General features: G+C 39.3%; 1 protein-coding gene across 1 annotated transcript in view; it reads right to left on the bottom strand.

Moving 5' to 3' along the window:
* Positions 1 to 20,715, bottom strand: part of LOC120873719 (cytochrome P450 2C18-like) — a 48,011-nt gene that overhangs the window by 20,179 nt on the left and 7,117 nt on the right. The window contains exons 2-7 of the mRNA XM_040254563.1: positions 17,900 to 18,062; positions 17,581 to 17,730; positions 13,205 to 13,365; positions 10,533 to 10,709; positions 6,071 to 6,212; positions 3,588 to 3,775 (exon numbers count right to left, since the gene is read on the bottom strand). Coding sequence (XP_040110497.1) covers positions 3,588 to 3,775; positions 6,071 to 6,212; positions 10,533 to 10,709; positions 13,205 to 13,365; positions 17,581 to 17,730; positions 17,900 to 18,062 — 981 coding nt within the window. The remainder of the gene's footprint in view (positions 1 to 3,587; positions 3,776 to 6,070; positions 6,213 to 10,532; positions 10,710 to 13,204; positions 13,366 to 17,580; positions 17,731 to 17,899; positions 18,063 to 20,715) is intronic.

The following is a 20,715-nucleotide window of genomic DNA, read 5'->3' as shown; positions in this document are numbered from 1 at the left end:
TGTCTTGTTCTCTCAGTTCTGGGGATTGGGACCTTGGGCAAAACATTGCAAAAGGAGAATAAGGGAAATTTTCAAGATGATGAAAATGTGTTTATATCTTACTTGTGGTGGTAGTGACATAACCTCACATATTGGTCAAAACTCTTTAGACTCTATACTTAACAGGGTAATTTTTCTTTTACATAACTTATACCTCAAGTGAAAAATAGAAGAAGATATCAAGTCACAAAAAGCACACACGGTAAAAAGTAAGTCTTCTTCCTATCTAGCTGCACAAACTCATTTAGACTTCAAAAATAATCATTCCCACCAACTAGTTACATGTGCTCTCATATCAGCAGATAATCCTATATACATTTATGCTACTTATCATTTTCTTCTCTTTTTACCCAATGACAAACATCCACTAGATTTTTATTTTTTTCTGTAATGAAATAATTTAGATATTGCCCAATGTCAACACATATGCTTCTACTGCTGCTAAGTCGCTTCAGTCATGTCAGACTCTCTGTGACCCTATGGACAGTAGCCCACTAAGCTTCTCTGCCCATGTGATTCTCCAGGAAAGAACACTGGAGCAGATTGCCATGTTCTCCTCCAAGGGATCTTCCCAACCCAAGGATCGAACCTGTGTATCTGATGACTCCTGTACTGGCAGCTGGGTTCTTTAGCACTAGCTCCACCTGGGAAGCCCGGTCAACACATATACATCTGCCATATTCATGCTATACAATATAAATGTGCCATTACACTTACAATGAACATTTAGTAGCTAAAAATACTTTTCTTATTACAAGTAATGATGCAAGGATACATTTTGATATTCCTTCACAAGCATTTGTAGTAGATACCAAGAATTATAACTCTTGCATTATAAGATATATTTTATTTTTTAATAATTATGGCCAAAATACCCTTCAAAAAAATAAAAAAAGATGTACTTATTTACAGTCTTACCAGTGGCACCTGAAAGTACTTGTTTACATATACCTCACTAGTAATAGATTTTTTTCAGCCTTTGACTTCATCACTCTGATAGATGAAAATGTCTCATAGTTTTAGCTCATATTATAAAATATATGTTACCTGGTTTAAGTCTGGCAACATTTTGAGGTAAACACGATTAGTATTATCGACAGTATACAAATGTCTTCAGTAGGACATGAATATTCACACGAAGTGGCATAAATAAGGAATAAAAATAGAATCACTTCAGTTCCAGTAACATTTTGACCACCAAATGAAATTGCACTAAATTTATACTTATTTTTAATTTTTCAGGTTTTTAGTGTTGCAGAATTAAAGATGAGGGATTTCTAAACCCATGTGAGAGGGGAAAAAAATGAAAAAACTTAGAGCAGCTCTAACACGGTAGACTTGCGTGATCTATGGCTACTTATACTTAAAGCCAGTCAAAAGTAAATAAAATTTAAAATTCAGTTCCTCAGTTGCATTAATCACATTTCAGGCATCCACTGGGTACATGTGGCTAGTGGCTGTCATAAGGGGCACACAGATATTCAGAATTCTGTCTTTCCCAGAAGATAGCGGTAATAATTTCAACCTTGAGAAACTCACAACCCTTTTCTCCTCAAAAGAGAATTTTTAGTTATCGTATTTTTATGTATAATAGTAACATATGCAGGCTTCAAACTAGAATAGCTTGTAGGAAGCCAACTAGAAAGTCTGAATAAAAACAGAAACCATGTGTTAGAAAGCACTGAAAAACTGCTGATTAAAATTGGTCTCCAGATTCCAGAAGGAAGAAACTTGGAAAGGCAAATTGGCATCTGCGGTCAATTTTTGACTGTGTACATATACAATTCTGAAATAGGAGGTGTTATGTAATTCTGTCTAGCAGAGGAAAGATGAACACTTTCTGGGAGAAGATAAATATCACCTAAGACTGTGTTTTTTTTCCTTCTATGATTTCTGAGATTAAGCCAAACTTTTTAGGCACAGAAAAGGCAGAACTAACTGAACACCCAAAAGAAATATATATACATAATAAAAATATACCCACAGTATGGAAAATTTCCCACCTATTTTATGAAGCCAGCATTACCTTGATAGAAGTCTGACAAAAATTTTTTGAGAAAGTATAATTGTAGACCAGTCTCTTACAAATAAAAATACAAATGTCCTCAATAAAATGTAGCAAACCAAATTCAGCTTTTTATATATGAGAGACACGGAGATAGAGGGAACAAAATATATTCCATATAAACAAATGCAAAGAATCCATTTGATCAAATTATACACACATTTGTGGAAAAAATTAGACAGATTGTGAACAGCAAGGGAGAGGGGAAAATAGGGAGTTCCTAATCAATGGGCATAAAATGGTTGCCAAGGGTTTGGGGGAGAGAGGGATGAATGAACAGAGCACAGAGGATGTTTAGAGCTGTGAAACTACTCTATATAATACTACAATGATGGATACATATCATTAGACTCTTGTTCAAACTCACAGAATGTTCAACAGGAGTGAACCCTAATGTAAATGATGAACTTTGGATGCTAATGATGGTCAGTATAGGCTCATCAATTGTAAAAAAGTGTACCAGTGTCGTAGAGGATATTGATAATGGGTGAGGCAATGCACATGTAGAGGCAGGAAGTATATGGGAAATCACTATATCTTCAGCTGAAAATTGCTGTGAACCTAAAACTGCTATAAAAAATAAAGTTTATCCCCCAAATCATACAAAAATAGGATTAGGAAGTATTTCCCTAATCTGTTTTTCTTTAATATTTACCAAAATGTACATAAAATATCATTCTCAATGATGAGATATATAACCCTCACCTCTTTCAGGATATCATAAATGAAACAACAGCCACTATCACCACCTTGTTCAATATTATTCTTGAAATCCTGCCAGTGTGATAATGCAATAAAGTAAATCAAAGTCATGAGAATTGGAAAATAAAGAATAAAACAAATATTAAACCAGATGGCAGAATTGTGGTGCATATAGATATTACAAATAAATCTACAAACAAATTATTAACAATGATATATGAATTTGGAAAGGTTGCTAGATATAAGGGCATCAAGATAATAAAATCAATTATATTTCTATACACCAAAAAAATGGAAAAAGCAATTTTAAAATTATAAAATGTATAATATTTCTTATCTGAGAAAAACATAACAGATGTGCAAGTCACTGTACTAAAAACAAAAGAGTATCAAAAAAATTAAAGAAAGCCCAAATTAACTGTATCTGTGAACTGAAAGCAGCAACGTCAAGATGTCAATTTCCAAATTGATTTGATACTACCATGAAAAAAATCATAGCTGAATGTTTTGGGTAATTGACAAATGAATATTAAAATTTACCTGGAAATATAAACAGCTAAGAGTAGCCAAAACAATATTAAAGAAGCAGAACAAATTTGGGAGACTTAGCCAGATATTGAGAGCTGTCATAAAGATTTATAGCCACAAATTGGAAACAACACAAAACCCATCAAGCTGCCACATGTATGATTTTTCCAATTCTCTCATCTTGAGGACTGAAATCATACTGTGAATATGGGAACTTCAAGTGTTGAGGTCACTGTAAGAGAAACAATTTTACCTTGGGGATAAGGTAGTTTCTGAATTTAACGTCACGGGTCACCGCGTGGGGCAGATTGGTGGGGACGAGGTCAATATATCTCTGGATCTCATGCACCGCAGCATCCGTGTAGGGCATGTGGCTTCTGTCCTGCATGCCGGGGCTCCGGTGTCTGCCGATCACACGGTCAATCTCTTCCTGGACTTTAGCTGATAAGACACAAGTAAGACTACTGGAAAAAAGAGGAAAACACATGCCATATTTTCATACCAAATCAAGGTGACATAAAACTCTGTAAAGGTGTTCCCACATCATTATAAACATCAATTATATGTCCAGAAGTACACCTAGACTTAGAGAGTTTTCATAATACAAGTTCAAATGACACTCATACAAGCTAGGCTTTGAGATAAATCTGTGCACACCTATATATTAGCATGAAAAGTGAAAAAAGTGTTAGTCGCTCAGTCATGTCTGACTCTTCCTGACCCTTATGGACTAGTAGCCCACCAGGCTCCTCTGTTCATGGAATTCTCCAGGCAAGAATACTGGAGTGGATTGCCATGCCCTCCTCCAGGGGATCTTCCCAACCCTTGCCTCCTGCATCGCAGGTAGATTCTTTACCATCTGCGCCACCAGGGAAGCCTAGATATTAGCATGCATTCGTGCTAAGTCGTTTCAGTCATGTCCACCTCTTTGCAACCCTACGAACTGTAGTTCGCCAGGTTCCTCTGTCCATGGGATTCTCCCAGCAAGAATACTGGGGTGGGTTGCTATGCCCTCCTTCAGGGGCTCTTCTGGACACAGGGGTCGAACCCGCCTCTCTTACATCTTCTGTATTGGCAGGCAGGTTCTTTATCCCTAGCACCACCTGGAAAGCCCATATATTAGTATAGAGGACCATTAATAAAAAATAGAAATGATGAAACACTTTAAACACAAACAGTATATTATTAACTTAAGAAATTTCTGTCATCACATGTAGGAGACAGGAAGAATAAAAGAAAAGCAGCCCCCAGCAAGGGCCGTAAAAAAATTTTATAATTATTGATAAACAGGATGCTATAAGGCATGAGATTCTTGGAACAAGTCCAGAGGGAACAGTTCATAATCTTGAAAACAAGATATGATTCTGGGGTCAGAAAACCGACCCCAGACTGTTTCTCAACTGGCGTCTCAGAGTCACATGTTTTACATATCTGGTGAAAAATCTATAGATAAAAATATTAGTCTTAGTTACTGATTTGTTATTGATTACTGTTTCCTAATTACTAAATGGTTAATGATCATTTTGTTCTTTGGCCCTGAAGACCACATGAGTTACAGTTTAATTCCCCACATATTCTTTCATTCATGGCTGAAAGTATAATAAAGCTGGCTTGGATTCAGTTTCGGCACCTTCACCTTGGAGCGGTGTTGGTCCCCTGATCCTTGCTTTTCTATGAATTCTTATGTCTCGTTTCTCATTCTCTCACCGTATCACACTTTCGGAAACCCTGCTTGTTGAGCTGGTCTTGCCAATCACAGAAAGAAAAACAGGTATCAGGTATTATTTTCATATCAAAATAATATAAAATGTTTTAAAAATCAAATTCTATAACTGATGTATGTATGGCTTGCAATTGTATATGTATTGTGTTAGTATTTATTTGCAACTTGAAATGCTATCTTATTTAATGTTTAAAAAGGGAAAAAATTCTTTTACGTACAGTTCAGTTCAGTTCAGTTCAGTCGCTCAGTCGTGTCTGACTCTTTGTGACCCCATGAACCCCAGCACACCAGGCTTCCCTGTCCATCACCAACTCCCGGAGTTCACCCAAACCCTTGTCCATTAAGTCGGTGATGCCATCCAGCCATCTCATCCTCTGTCATCCCCTTCTCCTCCTGCCCTCAATCTTTCCCAGCATCAGGGTCTTTTCCAATGAGTCAGCTCTTCGCATCAAGTGGCCTTTCAGGTACATTTTCTGTCTAAATAGCATATATCTTTTTCTAAATCTAACCTTTTAAAGTACTTCTCAGACTGAAAATTTTCTCAGGCTGTCTCACCAAATTTCTAGAATTTCTGCTATACTTCAACAATATAGCCCCCATCTTCCCTACCCTAGTATTATAATGTTGCATATTTAGAACAAGGAAAGATTTAGGTAAAAACATATCTACCATTCAAAGTGGCCACTTCTTAAGAAAACTAACAGTCCATTGTAGACCAATTTATGCTGGTTGTGCCTGCTGCAAATCCCTTCCCATGAAGTCCAGATATTTAACCGAAATTTTTTATTGATGCAATCTATAGCTTTATTGCCTTTGCTCATACCGTCTTTACTTTTCTCAGCAATCCTCCCTACTATACTTGTCTTACTTTCACCTTTTTGTTTTTTAAATATTTGGGCAGCTTATAGTGGGTGGCATAGAAATTTCAAAACTAAAGCTTCTCTAAGAGAAATTATAAGACAGAAGACCCAATATCTTCCCCGAAACTCACCCCGCCCACCGTGTTATCATACCTGTGACCTCTGGGTGTTTCAGCAGCAGGAGGAGCCCATATCTCAGCGTGGTGCTTGTTGTCTCTGTCCCAGCGCCAAACAAATCAAACACAGATGCTATCAAGTTTTCAAAAGTAAACTCCATCTCTTGATTGTGCTTTTCCTAGAAGTTATTTGATGTAATTATCTGGTAGTTTGCCAGCATAAATAATTAAAATCAATCCAAAATAACACATACTGTTAGAAAGCTAAACAATCCTAGACACTCGAGTGCAGTACTACAACCACTGGCAAAGTGTGTGAACTGGGCTGCTGCAGTCTTGATTTCCTACTCCTCATCCCTAGCTTGCGTAAAAACTTCATTCCAGGCCTTTTTTGCAGGTACACTGGTCAAGCAACCTACTTTTTACCAAAGAGCTTGCTAATGCCAGTTTCTCTCTTTCTTTCTTCATAGTCAAAACACAGATACAGACGTATAAGTGGTGTAGGTCTTCATTTTGAAACATGAGTATCTGAGCATGAAGATGAAACCTACATACTTAAATATGCTGAAAAAAAAATGGAAGGCACTTAAGTTCAATGTACTTCATGGCTAGCCCTGGACTTCCCAACATAAGAGTCTCTGTGAATCCATTCTTTTTCTTTGTAATCTATTCTAGGATGTGCTGCTATGTTAGCTTTTGCACATTTTCAACTTCTTCGTGCATCTTTAGTCAGAGTCCACATAAAATGGTTTAAAAGGAAAAGAGAATTGCAAACTCTTGATTCTGATTTATAACATTTTTCAAGATATGGCTCTAATTTGCTAATTTCTATCAATTAAGGTTGTGTTTGCCTACCAATTAAAAAAAAAGTTAACAGTGGTTTAAAGAAATAGTGAGTTTATTTATCCCACATACAAAGAGAAAATGAGGCCGGCCACTACTGTATTCCAAGATGTGAGGCAATAGGCAGCTTGGTGGAGGAAATGAGTGCAGATGCTCAGAATAAGGAATTGACTGAATAAAGCTCTCACAAATTAGAAGTTGGGAGAGTAAAAGCCCTTCACAAGGACAACTAAGGTGGGTTTAGAGGAGGGATATATGTGACATAAAATTGATAATAAGAATGGAACAATCTGAAATACTGACTACAGAGGTCATGAACATACCAAAAATAATCATTTCTTCCTATCTAGTCCTCTAGACTAGCATTAATTTAATAAGGCTCTTATAATCCCCAAGTGACATGTGGCATGCCCAATATCATATAATCCAACACCATTAAGATAGACATAACCCTATCACAGTTGTACCTGATAGACAAAAGTAGTTATCCACATTGGTAACATCAGCTTCACACAGTTTCTAAGTTTGTCAACTCAAAATTACTCTGAGGCCAAGAAGGAGAGGAGAGTTCTTATAAATCGTTATTGCTATTTCTATCTGTTCAAGTGAATTTGAAGAATCAATGGTTATGTACACATAGCCTATGAAAACTAAACTAGCCTTACAAAACCTTGCTGAAAGAAATTAAAGAAGACCTAAATAAATGGAAATACATCCCATGTTCATCTATTGAAAGACTTAGAATAGTTAAGATGGCATTACTCCCAAACTGACCTACAGATGCAACATGATCCATGTGAAAACGGATCAGATTCTACTAGGATGGCTAGAATCAAAAAGACAGATAATTAGAAGCACTGTCAAATATGTGAATAAACTGTAAGCTTCATACGCTGCTGGTGAGTATATAAAATGGTGCAGTCAATTTTTTGTGTAAGTTTTCTTCTAAGAGTTTTATAGCTTCAGTTCTTACATTAAGACTTTGATCTGCCACACTTCCTTCGAAGGTTAAATACAAAGTTATCATCTGTCTGTGCTGTGCTGTTGTGTTTGACTCTTTGTGACTCCATGGACTACAGCCCACCAGGCTCCTCTGTCCTTGGAACTTCCCAGGCAAGAACACAGGAGTGGATTGCCATTTCCTATTCTAGGGGATCTTCCTGACCCAGGGATTGAACTCCCATCTTCTGTTTCTCTTGCACTGCCAGATGGATTCTTTGCCACTGTGCGACCTGGGAAGCCCACCAACAATTCTATCACTAGGTATATACCCAAGAGAAATTAAAACATATGTGTATACAAAACTTGTGGGGCTTCCCAGGTGGTGCCAGTAGTAAAGAGTCCGCCTGCCATTACAGCAGGGGTAAAAGATATGGGTTCAGTTCCTGGTTTGGGAAGATCCCCTGGAAGAGGCCATGGCAACCAACTCCAGGATTCTTGCCTGGAGAATCCCATGGACAGAGGAGCTGACAGGCTACAGTCCACGGGGTCACAAAGAGTTGGAGATGACTGAAGCAACTTAACAAATGCGCACATACATAAAACTTGTACATAAATGTCCACAAACTCATAAAAAACAAAATAGAAGGAACCAAAATGTCCATCAACCAACAAACAGATATACAAAATGTGGTATATCCACACATTTAATCATTTAAAGGAATGAAGTACTGATGTATGCTACATTATCAATGAACCCTGAAAGCATTAAGTGAAAGAAGCTAGACACAAAAGACACATATTGTATAATTCCATTAATATGAAATGTTAGCAAACTTATAAAGATGGAAGATAGGTTAGTGAAACCAGAACTGGGGAGATTGGGGAGGAATGAGGGTGACTCCAAAAGCATTTAAGATTTCTTTTCAAGGTCATAACAATATTCAGAAATTGATTGTGGTGGCAGTTGTTCAACTCTGTGAAAATACTGAATTATATACTGAATGTGTGAGGGATACGGTATATAAATTATACTGAATAAAGATGCTATAAAAAAATAAATACAATAGTGAAGTCCAGAGAAACAATAAGTGTTTTAAACATAGCACTGATGAAACAGCTACTGTTAAATGGAATACCAGACATCTTAGAGCCTCCTTAACCCAGGATTAGTGGAGAGACTTCATAGCACAATGAGAATCCCTCAAATTATGTGCAAAATATCAGGAACTCATATAGGTGCATCTTTCTAGGACAGTTTCCTTACTCCTAATCAGATTCTCAAATCAACTGAGCCCCAGAAAGACAAAAATCATTGCCCAAGCACCAGAGAAATCAGAGAGCAGATTTGCTTCTTCCTTCCTCCTGTTTCTTTAAGCCACTCCATGTGCTTCCCTTCATTCTGTTCGAAACACATGATTTGAGGAGTCCAGTTCAAATCCATGAACAATTCTTCAAATGTCATCTTCATCAGCATCTTTGGCTCCTTGCCATTTTAGCCTACTAACTGTTTTCTCATTTCTGCCCAGTGCTACAAAGTGGTTGAATAAAATAATGATGGCCTCAGATGAAGACATTTCTTTCTCCAGAATTAGTTTCTACAGTGCTTTTTACAGCTTTTACTGGATCCTGCCTTTCCTCAGTTCAAGAACGGCTTTGCACCTACACAAAAATTTTGGGGGCACCTATATTGCTCTTGACACAATTTCCAACTTGACCCTACCACTAATCATATTCACTATTAAAATTTACTATCTGAATTTTTCCTTCCTTAGTTGAACTTTTCAGATAACAAATTTGATCTTTTTACTAAGATTTCCCAGACAGTCCCTATAATTTGGCTCTCATCCTCTCTTCTAACTAAAACTAATATTTATAGATCTTTGATAATCTGACAAGATAGATTGATTTTATTTCAGAATTCTCTGCATTTCCATGTTTCAGACTTTCATCAAGCCAAAGTCCAAAGAAATTAAAAATCTCATAGCTGGTCCTTGAGCTCTATTCTCATTATACCGGTCATTCTACAGAACTCTCAGGATAATCTTCCCTAGTAATTATCTGCACTCTACTCTTGTTCTGGTTCATACATCTACCTGACAAAAATCAAAATTTCTCATGCCAACTTTCACATTTACTTGAAGGACACCAACCTCCAGCTCTATATCTGTCCAGAATTATTTTTGGTTACACTCAGTTAAGGCTTCTCTCTTCTATCCACCTAGTCTCTACCACAAACACCTCTGAACTTCTCATGACATCATTCTACCAATCTGAAATTCCCTCCCCGATGACTTATTGCAAATATTTGAAGACATACGTCAAGCTTCAGGATAGACAGGAAACCCAAGCAGGTGAAACCCTTCCTTCTCACTCTCCCACATGCTATGTGAAATGATCACACCCACCTTCCTTTTATGGCTCAGTATCTTGAATTTCTCACTTGTCTGCACTTCCATTTCACCTGAGATGTGTGTTCTCTTTTTTCTCATCTAGCCTATTAGTACCCAACAAACAAGGTCCATGTATCCCAGTTATTTAACAATTCAATTTTAAATCTCCCATGATGTTCAGTCCAGATCCATGCACAAATAGTACCCAAAGGGCTAATCAAGCATTTCTTCTCTAACCATTAAACATCTCTAATAAGTACAGAACAAGTTAATGAACAAAAAAATTCAGGCAAATAGATAACCAATCTGTCATCAACATTTTACCTGTTCCATTTTGATCAGGAAACAATCAATGAAGTCCCGAGGATTGTTAATGTCCAGAGTTGCTTGATGTTCTTTTATTTTCTCCAAAACATAGCTTCTTACATAAGCAAAATTTTTAAATACTTTGTTATGACTCCCTGGGAAATAGTCGATGAGAATAGGGAAACTGTTGCAGATCTTAAAGATTAAAAATATGTATTTATTAAATTAAAAATACATGTTGAAGACATATATACCATATGCCAAGCCCTGGTTAGAAACTGAAGTGAATAAAAATGGTCTATATCTTCAGAGGGAGCTTTTTATATTGTACATATAAAATAATTCTTTATGCTGATAGAGGTATTTAAGGGAGAAAACTCTGACCAGGTGATAAAAGTTGACAGTAATTTCCCATATTCATACAACCTTGTGTTATTAAAGCATTTTTATGTCAATTCTCTCTCTTTCTAAATTAATTCTTCTTTATAACCTTGAAATACAGAGTAAGATGAATTACTATGATGCACATTTTATAGATGAGGACAGAGGTTAAGGAAGTTTGGAAGTTTTATCATTCCAAGCCCAATCACCTGGTCAGCTAGGATACCAACTAAAGTATCAAACACCCCTGCCCTGGTCAGTGTTCCTGGTGGCATTTCTGTTCACAAACTTTCCTCCTCTCTGAAAGAGATATTCTTTTTCTTCCTAAAGTAGGATTTCTGCTAAGTAATGTGATGAGGAAATCACTAAGTGTGATTGGAGGACAAGCCTGTGCATGATGGAAACCTTCCAGTAAGGGCCTGGACGTTCATGGAGTGCTGTGGGCATGCTTTGGGGCAGTCACCAAAGTAGTTTATGGAAACTGGGTTTTGGTAGGGTAGTGGAAAAAACCACTGGCCAGGGAATCAAGAGTCTTGAATTCCAGCTTTATATTCAGGCTTTTCTTTTCTTTGTAAAATAAAGGCACAGCCACCTTTCCCAGATGTTTACTTTATGACACTAAGGCAGGACTGTTACGTTCGAACATTCACTTAGAATAACATCAGCAAAAACGATGCAGTAGACAACTCAAAAGGCCTATCCCGCTTTTAAAAAGTGTCAGAAAATTCAGCAAAAACTATCAGAACTCTAGAGCACCAAGATTTACAGCAATCACATAAATGTTGAATCAAGGATAAGACAACTTAAAAACAGCAGAGAAGATCTGTTATTGTTTTTTCTCCTTGTCCCACCTCCTTCCTTGGCAATGGCCTTAACAAGGGCAGCTTGTGGTATGGGAGCCTGGTTCCTCATTCTGGCGGTAGCAGAGCAGACCTCACTAACACAGAACTGTGTATCTGTGTTCTAACCTGTCTGGGGCTGCCTGCTGCGCCGACACAGGCGCTTGTTTTTGTTTCGTCTGACTTGGAACTTAGGGTGGAAACACAGTACGGATGTCTCCAAGACCTGGCAAGATTAAAGAAAAACCCACAGTTGCCTGGAGCAAAAGATTACAGTTAAGGTACACAACAGAGCACGAAACTCCAGAAAGACTAGCTGGGGAGGGAGCGCCTTTAAGAAATTAGGACATTCAAAAGCACCCATGTATACTGAGAATTTTAAAAGCTATACACATGCCCAGGGCAGGACATCTGCTAAGAAAAGACCTAAGAAGAGACTAAGCTATCACCTCTGACTGATCTCTAGGCTGACTGCAAGTAACAAGCCAAGACCAAGGCAAAGTTGAAAATAGCCTGGCTAAGAGATTCCCAGGTGGCTCAGTGGTAAGGGAACCCACCTGCCAATGCAAAAGTTCAGTCCCTGGGTCAGGAAGATCCCCTGGAGATGAAAATGGCAACCCACCACAGTATCCTTGGGATACTGGGAAATCCCTGGGAAAAGCCAGGATATTGGGGAAAGCCTGGGAAATCCCATGGACAAAGGAGCCTCGCAGGTACAGTCCATGGGATCACAAAGACTCGGACATGACTGAGCAACTAAGCACACAAGGACAAATCTAGGAGTCATTTCCTTCCCTTTATTTCCTCCTTTTTCTCCCTTTCTTCTTTCCTCCCTTCCTCTCTATCTCCATCTCTTTTTCTCACCTTTCTTTTCTTAGGATCTTCACATTCAATGACATTGCTATCCACAGACTCACAGATATGAAAACAAGCTATAGAGGGAGAGGAAAGGACAGAGGGGCAATACAAGGGTAGTGAGGGGGAAAAGGGGTTTTATGGGACTATATGAAATTTTGTGTGTGAAACTTCTGAAAATTGTAAAGCACTACAGAATTTAAAGAATACTTTATTCAATTTTTAAAAAAGAAAAACAAACCAAAACAAACACAGAAAATCAAAAAACTCTATTCAAATACTAGCTGAACATAATAAGCTAAAGGAACAGAAATTTCAGCAACCACACTAGACAAAAAAAAAAGAGAGAGAGAGAGATTGTGCCAAAACAGTTTAGAAAAGTCACTAAATAAATGAACAGCTACAGCTTGCAAAAGTCAAGCAAACAAACAGAAACTATATCAAACTAAAACACAAAACGAAGAGGGGAAAATCTGATTCCCAGTAGCCATATTGTAATATCCAAAATGTTCAGTTTTCAAACATTCCCTTCACAGCTTGGCCCATACTGAATTATGAACTTGTCAGAGAAAAAAACACAGATGACTTCTCAGGAAAAAAGGAGCATAACCTCACCTGTATCCATGGGGAGCTCACAATCCGGAGATTTTCATTAAATTTCTCTAGCAAGTTACGAAAATTCTGATCTGTATAATCAAACCGATTTTGGAAAATAATGGAGCAGATCACATTGCAGGGAGCACAGCCCAGGAGGAAAGTGGGATCACAGGGTGACCCTAAAGAATGGAAAAGGTTTATAAAACACCATTAAAATATAAATATAAAACTTTGCTGTGGATAACAGATAATTTTAGAATCTCTGAATCAACATCTACATAGAAATTCCCTTATCAGCAAAAATTTAAGTAAGCTTAAAATACATCATTATTACCTTTAACATGAATTGACCACACCATCCTTGTTTGTTTAACAGACCTTTTTTTTTTTTTTAACTTTTTAGCTGGGCTGCACAGTTTGAGGGATCTTAGCTCACCAACCACAAACTGAACCTGGGCCCATGGCAGAGAGAGGGTCCAGAATCCTAACCATTCAGTCAACAAGGAACTCCCCCATCCTAGTTTGTTTAATAACTTGTTTCCAAAATCTCCATTTACTTCACTGCCTTGAGCCAAATTGCTGGTTATTTTGAAGAATGGGGAAAAAAATGTAAAGGTCCGGTTAAAAACAACAATTCAAGTTATCTATCAGTACAGAATCACATCTGCCTGGTAAGCTAGACAATTAAGCACTGATGTAAGAAGGAAAAAATATTTAGGAACCTGGGAACCTTTTATATATAATAAATAGTTGAAGGAATGACTGGTAGGAACAGGAAAGGAAGAGATTTAAGAGAGAAAGATTATGGAAAAATCCAGGTGTTTGATGGAAAAATGAGTAAAAGTAAAAGTCATCCACACTGTATGAGAAGAAAAAGTAACACAAACAAACTGCAAACTCTAAGATTTGTTTGCCTAAAATAAAAGTAAGAATTCTTCATTTCAAATTTCAATCACAAAGCAAAAAGAAAGGTTAAAATGAAATGTCCATGTGTGTGACAACTAAAATCTGATTTTTAATCTTTCCTGTCACATCACCGGAGAGGAAGACTTACAAAGCAGATAATCTGGAATCCAGACTGAAAATAAGGTTCATTGTGACAAGCGCTTCATAAATCAGTACATCTAGCAGTAAGGGTGAAAAATTACCCTAAGAGTTTTAATCCCAAATCCAGTTGTTTTAAAATGTACTTGGGGTTTTATTTTTATTCACATGATGAGGTCAACAGATCAGGAGATGATAGTCATAGAGAAGATAGTTTGTTCCCAAGAGGAGGGGTACACCACACAGGGCCACAAGGGGAATCACCAAGATTGGTCAGGAGAGAGCATGGGGCAGAGCTTTCCAGGGGTTTCACGGAAGAAATGAGCAAGGTGGGGTCAGTATACTAACTAACTTTAGGATTGGATAGTTTGGATAATTTCCGAGGGCTTTAGGCAGTAGGGAGAAGGCAATGGCAACCCACTCCAGTACTCTTGCCTGGAGAGTCCCATGGATGGAGGAGCCCAGTAGGTTACAGTCCATGGGGTCTCGAAGAGTCGGACAAGGCTGAGCGACTTCACTTTCATTTTCACTTTCATGCACTGGAGAAGGAAATGGCAACCCACTCTAGTGTTCTTGCCTGGAGAATCCCAGGGACAGAGGAGCCTGGTGGGCTGCCGTCTATGGGGTCACACAGAGTCGGACACGACTGGAGTGACGCAGCAGCAGCAGTAGCTAGGCAGTAGGGATGGTCCCTGGTTGTCCCATAATGCCTTGGGTTGATTTAGGGCAGGGAGAATATTGGCTTGGTGTGTGAGGGTTTCATAAAGTAGGTATCCAAAGGCTCTAGATGGTTGGCTTGAAAATCAAAGACATGCTCATAGAAAAGATGTGACGCTCTATCTCAGGATTAACTAACCCTAGGAGAGGCAGTTGCTTCCCAGGTCTGCAAGGCCTTCCAAGATGTCAAAGTATCATAAAATATGGAAAATTCAAAATATGAGAAAGGGAAAGTGAAAGTCTCTCAGTCATGTCCGACTTTTTGCAACTCCGTGGACTATACAGTCCATGAAATTCTCTAGGCCAGAATACTGGAGTGGGTAGCCTTTCACTTCTCCGGGGGATCTTCCCAACCCAGGGATTGAACCCAGGTCTCCAATACTGAAGGCAGATTCTTTACCAGTAAGGGAGGGGAGATAAATGTAAAGAGAAAGTTGAAGTTGGAAGCAACTAATAAGGAAGGCAGGCTGAAATCCAAATAAGTCATTTTATAACCTCGTATTTGTGTAAATTTTAGGATTATAGCATCTATTTCTTAGAATTCATAAAACAATACTGTAACTTAGAAGCAACATTAAATAACTCAAGCTGATAATTTTAAAACAGTTGTTTACAAGGAAATCACAATAGATGAGGCCTGCACTGAAGGATCAGCTCGGTTCAGTTCAGTCGCTCAGTCGTGTCCAACTCTTTGCGACCCCATGAATAGCAGCACGCCAGGCCTCCCTGTCCATCATCAACTCCCGGAGTTCACTCAGACTATGTCCATCGAGTCCGTGATGCCATCCAGCCATCTCATCTCCTGCCCCCAATCCCTCCCAGCATCAAAGTCTTTTCCAATGAGTCAACTCTTCACATGAGGTGGCCAAAATACTGGAGTTTCAGCTTTAGCATCATTCCTTCCAAAGAAATCCCAGGGCTGATCTCCTTCAGAATGGACTGGTTGGATCTCCTTGCAGTCCAAGGGACTCTCAAGAATCTTCTCCAACACCACAGTTCAAAAGCATCAATTCTTCGGTACTCAGCTTTCTTCATAGTCCAACTCTCACATCCATACATGACCACTGGAAAAACCATAGCCTTGACTAGATGGACCTTAGTCGCCAAAGTAATGTCTCTGCTTTTGAATATACTATCTAGGTTGCTCATAACTTTTCTTCCAAGGAGTAAGCATCTTTTAATTTCATGGCTGCAATCACCATCTGCAGTGATTTTGGAGCCCAGAAAAATAAATTCTGACACTGTTTCCACTGTTTCCCTGTCTATTTCCCATGAAGTGATAGGACTGGATGCCATGATCTTCGTTTTCTGAATGTTGAGCTTTAAGCCAACTTTTTCACTCTCCTCTTTCACTTTCATCAAGAGGCTTTTTAGTTCCTCTTCACTTTCTGCCATAAGGGTGGTGTCATCTGCATATCTGAGATTATCGATATTTCTCCCGGCAACCTTGATTCCAGCTTGTGTTTCTTCCAGTCCAGGATTTCTCATGATGTACTCTGCATAGAAGTTAAATAAGCAGGGTGACAATATAGAGCCTTGACATACTCCTTTTCCTATTTGGAACCAGTCTGTGGTTCTATGTCCAGTTCTAACTGCTGCTTCCTGACCTGCATACAGATTTCTCATAAGGCAGGTTAGGTGGTCTGGTATTCCTATCTCTTTCAGAATTTTCAAAAAAAAAAAAGAATTTTCCACAGTTGATTGTGATCCACACAGTCAAAGGCTTTGGCATAGTCAAGAAAGCAGAAATAGATGTTTTTCTGGAACTCTCTTGCCTTTTCCATGATCCAGAGAATGTTGGCAATTTGATCTCTGGTTCCTTTGCCTTTTCTAAAACCAGCTTGAACATCTGGAAGTTCACGGTTCACGTATTGCTGAAGCCTGGCTTGGAGAATTTTGAGCATGACTTTACTAGCATGTGAGATGAGTGCAATTGTGTGGTAGTTTGAGCATTCTTTTGCATTGCCTTTCTTTGGGATTGGAATGAAAACTGACCTGTTCCAGTCCTGTGGCCACTGCTGAGTTTTCCAGATTTGCTGGCATATTGAGTGCAGCACTTTCACAGCATCATCTTTCAGAAAAGTATCATTACTGGCTAGAACTGTAGGCAGGGAGTGTCTGAAGAACCCTCAGACATCTGAGTAAGGTTGACCATACAAATACAGGTCAATTAAGTGAAAGCACATGCCCTCCAGAGGGGCATGGTCAATTCATTCCCACTGTGTTCACTTGACAAGTATTCCTGGACGAAATGTTCTGAAATAGATAACCCACCCTGACACTATGGGGGGGGGGGGGGATGCTCTCTAACGCACACACATACACAAAAAAAGAGAGACTCAAAATCCCCTAGCTTGATGTCCTAATGATCTGAAAACAAAAATTTCAAAACAGAATAGGATTAAATGACCTTTAATCCACACTATATGCTCCATCCTGAGTGTACACACACAACCAGCACAGTTACACAAAAGCCCTCTGGGATCTCTCCTCTCTCTCTCTCTTCCCCATGGGAGGGCTGAAAACCATGAACCATATGAAAGACGTGGCCACCCCTGAAATGTTTCCAAGGGCGTCCCTGGAGAAGAGAGCGGTCTCCTGAGGTCAGAATTACAGAGCATAGAATCACCCACCGTTGGTTTTCCGCAGCTCCTCCACCAGGCAGCGCGCTTCCTCTTGAACGCGGTCCTCGATGCTCCTCTTCCCCATCCCAAAATTCCGCAGGGTCATGAGGCAGAAGCGCCGGGTCTCCTTCCATCTCTTCCCGTTGCTGAAAATGATTCCTGCCAGGAGGGGAAACAGAGACTAAGAGGGAGGTCCTAGAGAAGGAGTGAGCTGACACTTGGCAGCCTCAGAGATAGACCAAACTCTGCTGAGGGGCTCTTCTAATTCCTCTTTTCCATTCTCCCCACCCCCATTACCAATGTTGGACATGAGCACATGTGCACCTACCATATCCTTTATTAACTCTTTGAGACATTGGGGGATTGCCTCTTCCAGAAAACTCTTCTCCCTGATCAATTAGGGCTTCTTTCACTGCTTCATATCCATGCAACACAACAGTGGGCCTCAAGCCAAAGTACACTGTGAACACAGGGCCATAGGTGTTTGAGAGCTGGGAAATGGAAAGAAAATGCAAATATTAGCAAAAGAAGTCACAATTTGGTCTGTTTTGCTCATGATTAAGACTGCTATTATCATCATATTGTTGACAATTTATTCTCCCACACATAACTGCAAACATTTCTGGATCTTATATATCAGTATCAGTTCAGTCGCTGTCACGTCCGCCCTTTGTGACCCCATGGACTGCAGCACGCCAGGCCTCCCTGTTCACCACCAACTCCCGGAGTTCACTCAAATTCCTGTCCATTGAGTCGGTGATGCCATCCAACCATCTCATCCTCTGTCGTCCCCTTCACCTCTCTACTCCAATCTTTTCCATCAGGGTCTTTTCCAATGAATCAATTCTTCGCATCAGGTGGCCAAAGTATTGGAGTTTCAGCTTCAGCATCAGTCCTTCCAACAAATATTCAGGACTGATTTCCTTTAGGATGGACTGGTTGGATCTCCTTGCAGTCCAAGGGACTCTCAAGAGTCTTCTCCAACACCACAGTTCAAAAGCATCAGTTCTTTAGGGCTCAGCTTTCTTTATAGTCCAACTCTCACAACCATACATGATCACTGTAAAAACCATAGCTTTGACTAGACGGACCTTTGCTGGCAAAGTAACGTCTCTGCTTTTGAATATGCTCTCTAGATTGGTCATGACTTTTCTTCCAAGGAGCAAACGTCTTTTAATTTCATGGCTGCAGTCACCATCTGCAGTGATTTTGGAGCCTCCCAAAATAAAATCTGTCACTGTTTCGACTGTTTCCCCATCTATTTGCCATGAAGTGATGGGACGGGATGCCATGATCTTAGTTTTCTGAATATTGAGTTTTAAACCAACTTTTTCACTCTCCTCTTTCACTTTCATCAAAAGGCTTTTTAGCTCTTCTTTGCTTTCTGCAATAAGGGTGCTGTCATCTGCATATCTGAGGTTATTGATATTTCTCCCGGCAATCTTGATTCCAGCTTGTGCTTCTTCCAGTCCAGTGTTTCTCATGACGTATTCTGCATATAAGTTAAATAAGCAGGGTGACAATATACAGCCTTGGGGTACTCTTTTACCCTGGTTCCATTTGGAACCAGTCTGTTGTTCCATGTCCAGTTCTAAATGTTGCTTTTTAACCTCAGTATAGATTTCTCAAGAGGCAGGTCAGGTGGTCTGGTATTCCTATCTCTTTCAGAATTTTCCACAGTTTATTGTGATCCACACAGTCAAAGGCTTTGGCATAGTTAATAAAGCAGAAGTAGATGTTTTTCTGGAACTCTCTTGCTTTTTCAATGATCCAACGGATGTTGGCAATTTGATCTCTGGTTCCTCTGCATTTTCTAAATCCATCTTGAACATCTGGAAGTTCACAGTTCATGTGCGGCTTAAAGCCTGGCTTGGAGAATTTTGAGCATTACGTTACTAGCCAGTGAGATGAGTGCAACTGTGAAGTAGTTTGAGCATTCTTTGGCATTGCCTTTCTTTGGGATTTATAAGTATGATAATTCAACATCCATTCATGAGAAAAAAAAAGCACTCTCACTAAAGTGGGTATAGAGGGAACACATCTCAGCATAATAAGGCAAAAGACCTAAATAGACCTTTCTCCGAAGAAGCACCTACAGATGGCCAACATGCAATGAAAAGATTCTTTGAATCACTAACAATCAAAAAAAAAAAATCACTAACAATTAGAGAAGTGAAAATTGAAACCACGATGAGGTACCATTGTGGTTATCATCAAAATGTCTACAAGTACTAAATGCTGAAGAGGGTGTGGAGGAAAGGGAAGCCTCTTACACTGTTGGTGGAAGTGTAAGAGGTGTAAATTGGTGCAGCCACTAAGGAGAACAGTGTGGAAATTCCTTTAAAAAATAAAAATAAAACTACCATATAATCCAGCAATTTCACTCCTGGGTATATACCCAGAAAAAAAAAAAAGAAGAAAACTCTAATTCAAAAGATAACGCATCCCAGTGTTCACAGCAGCACTACTTACAATAGCCAAGACATAGAAGCAACCCAAGTGCCCCTTAACAGATAAATGGCTTAAGTATATGTGGTATATACATATAGTGGAATATTGCTAAGCCATAAAAAAACAATAAAATGTTGCAGCAACATGGATGAGCCTAGAGAATAAGCTTAGTGAACTAAGTCAGAAAAAGAAAAATACTACATGATATCGCTTATATAGAGAATCTTAAAAAATACAAATGAATTTATATACAAATTGTAAGCAGACTCACAGACACAAAAAACAAATCTGTGGGTAACCAAAGTGGGTGAGGGACAAAGTAGGGGTAAGAGATTAACAGATACAAACAACTATACATGAGACAGAAAAGCACCAAGGCTTACTGTACAGCACAGGGAGTTACATTCCGTAACTTGTAACAGGCCACCACGGAGATGGCGGTGCCCATCACCAACTGGGCCACAAAGCGACTGCACTGGGGGGAGGCGCCAGTGGGAGCTTGGGACACCTGAGCAGTGGTACCACTGAGCCCGAGGCGCTGGAAGTGGATCAAGTGCAAAGCAACGTGCTCGTCCTGCGTCTGGAATCTCAGCCCGGGCGGCTGATCACCAGCAGCTCCTCACTAATGGACCACCAGCAGCTCCTCACTAATGGACCACCAGCAGCTCCTCACTAATGGACCACCAGCAGCTC

The sequence above is a fragment of the Oryx dammah genome, unplaced genomic scaffold (assembly GCF_014754425.2).
Source record: "Oryx dammah isolate SB20612 unplaced genomic scaffold, SCBI_Odam_1.1 HiC_scaffold_14, whole genome shotgun sequence".
In the NCBI taxonomy this organism is placed as follows: Eukaryota; Metazoa; Chordata; class Mammalia; order Artiodactyla; family Bovidae; genus Oryx; species Oryx dammah.
The sequence above is the reverse complement of the archived record's forward strand: the minus strand, read 5'-3'. Positions and strand labels throughout refer to the sequence as shown.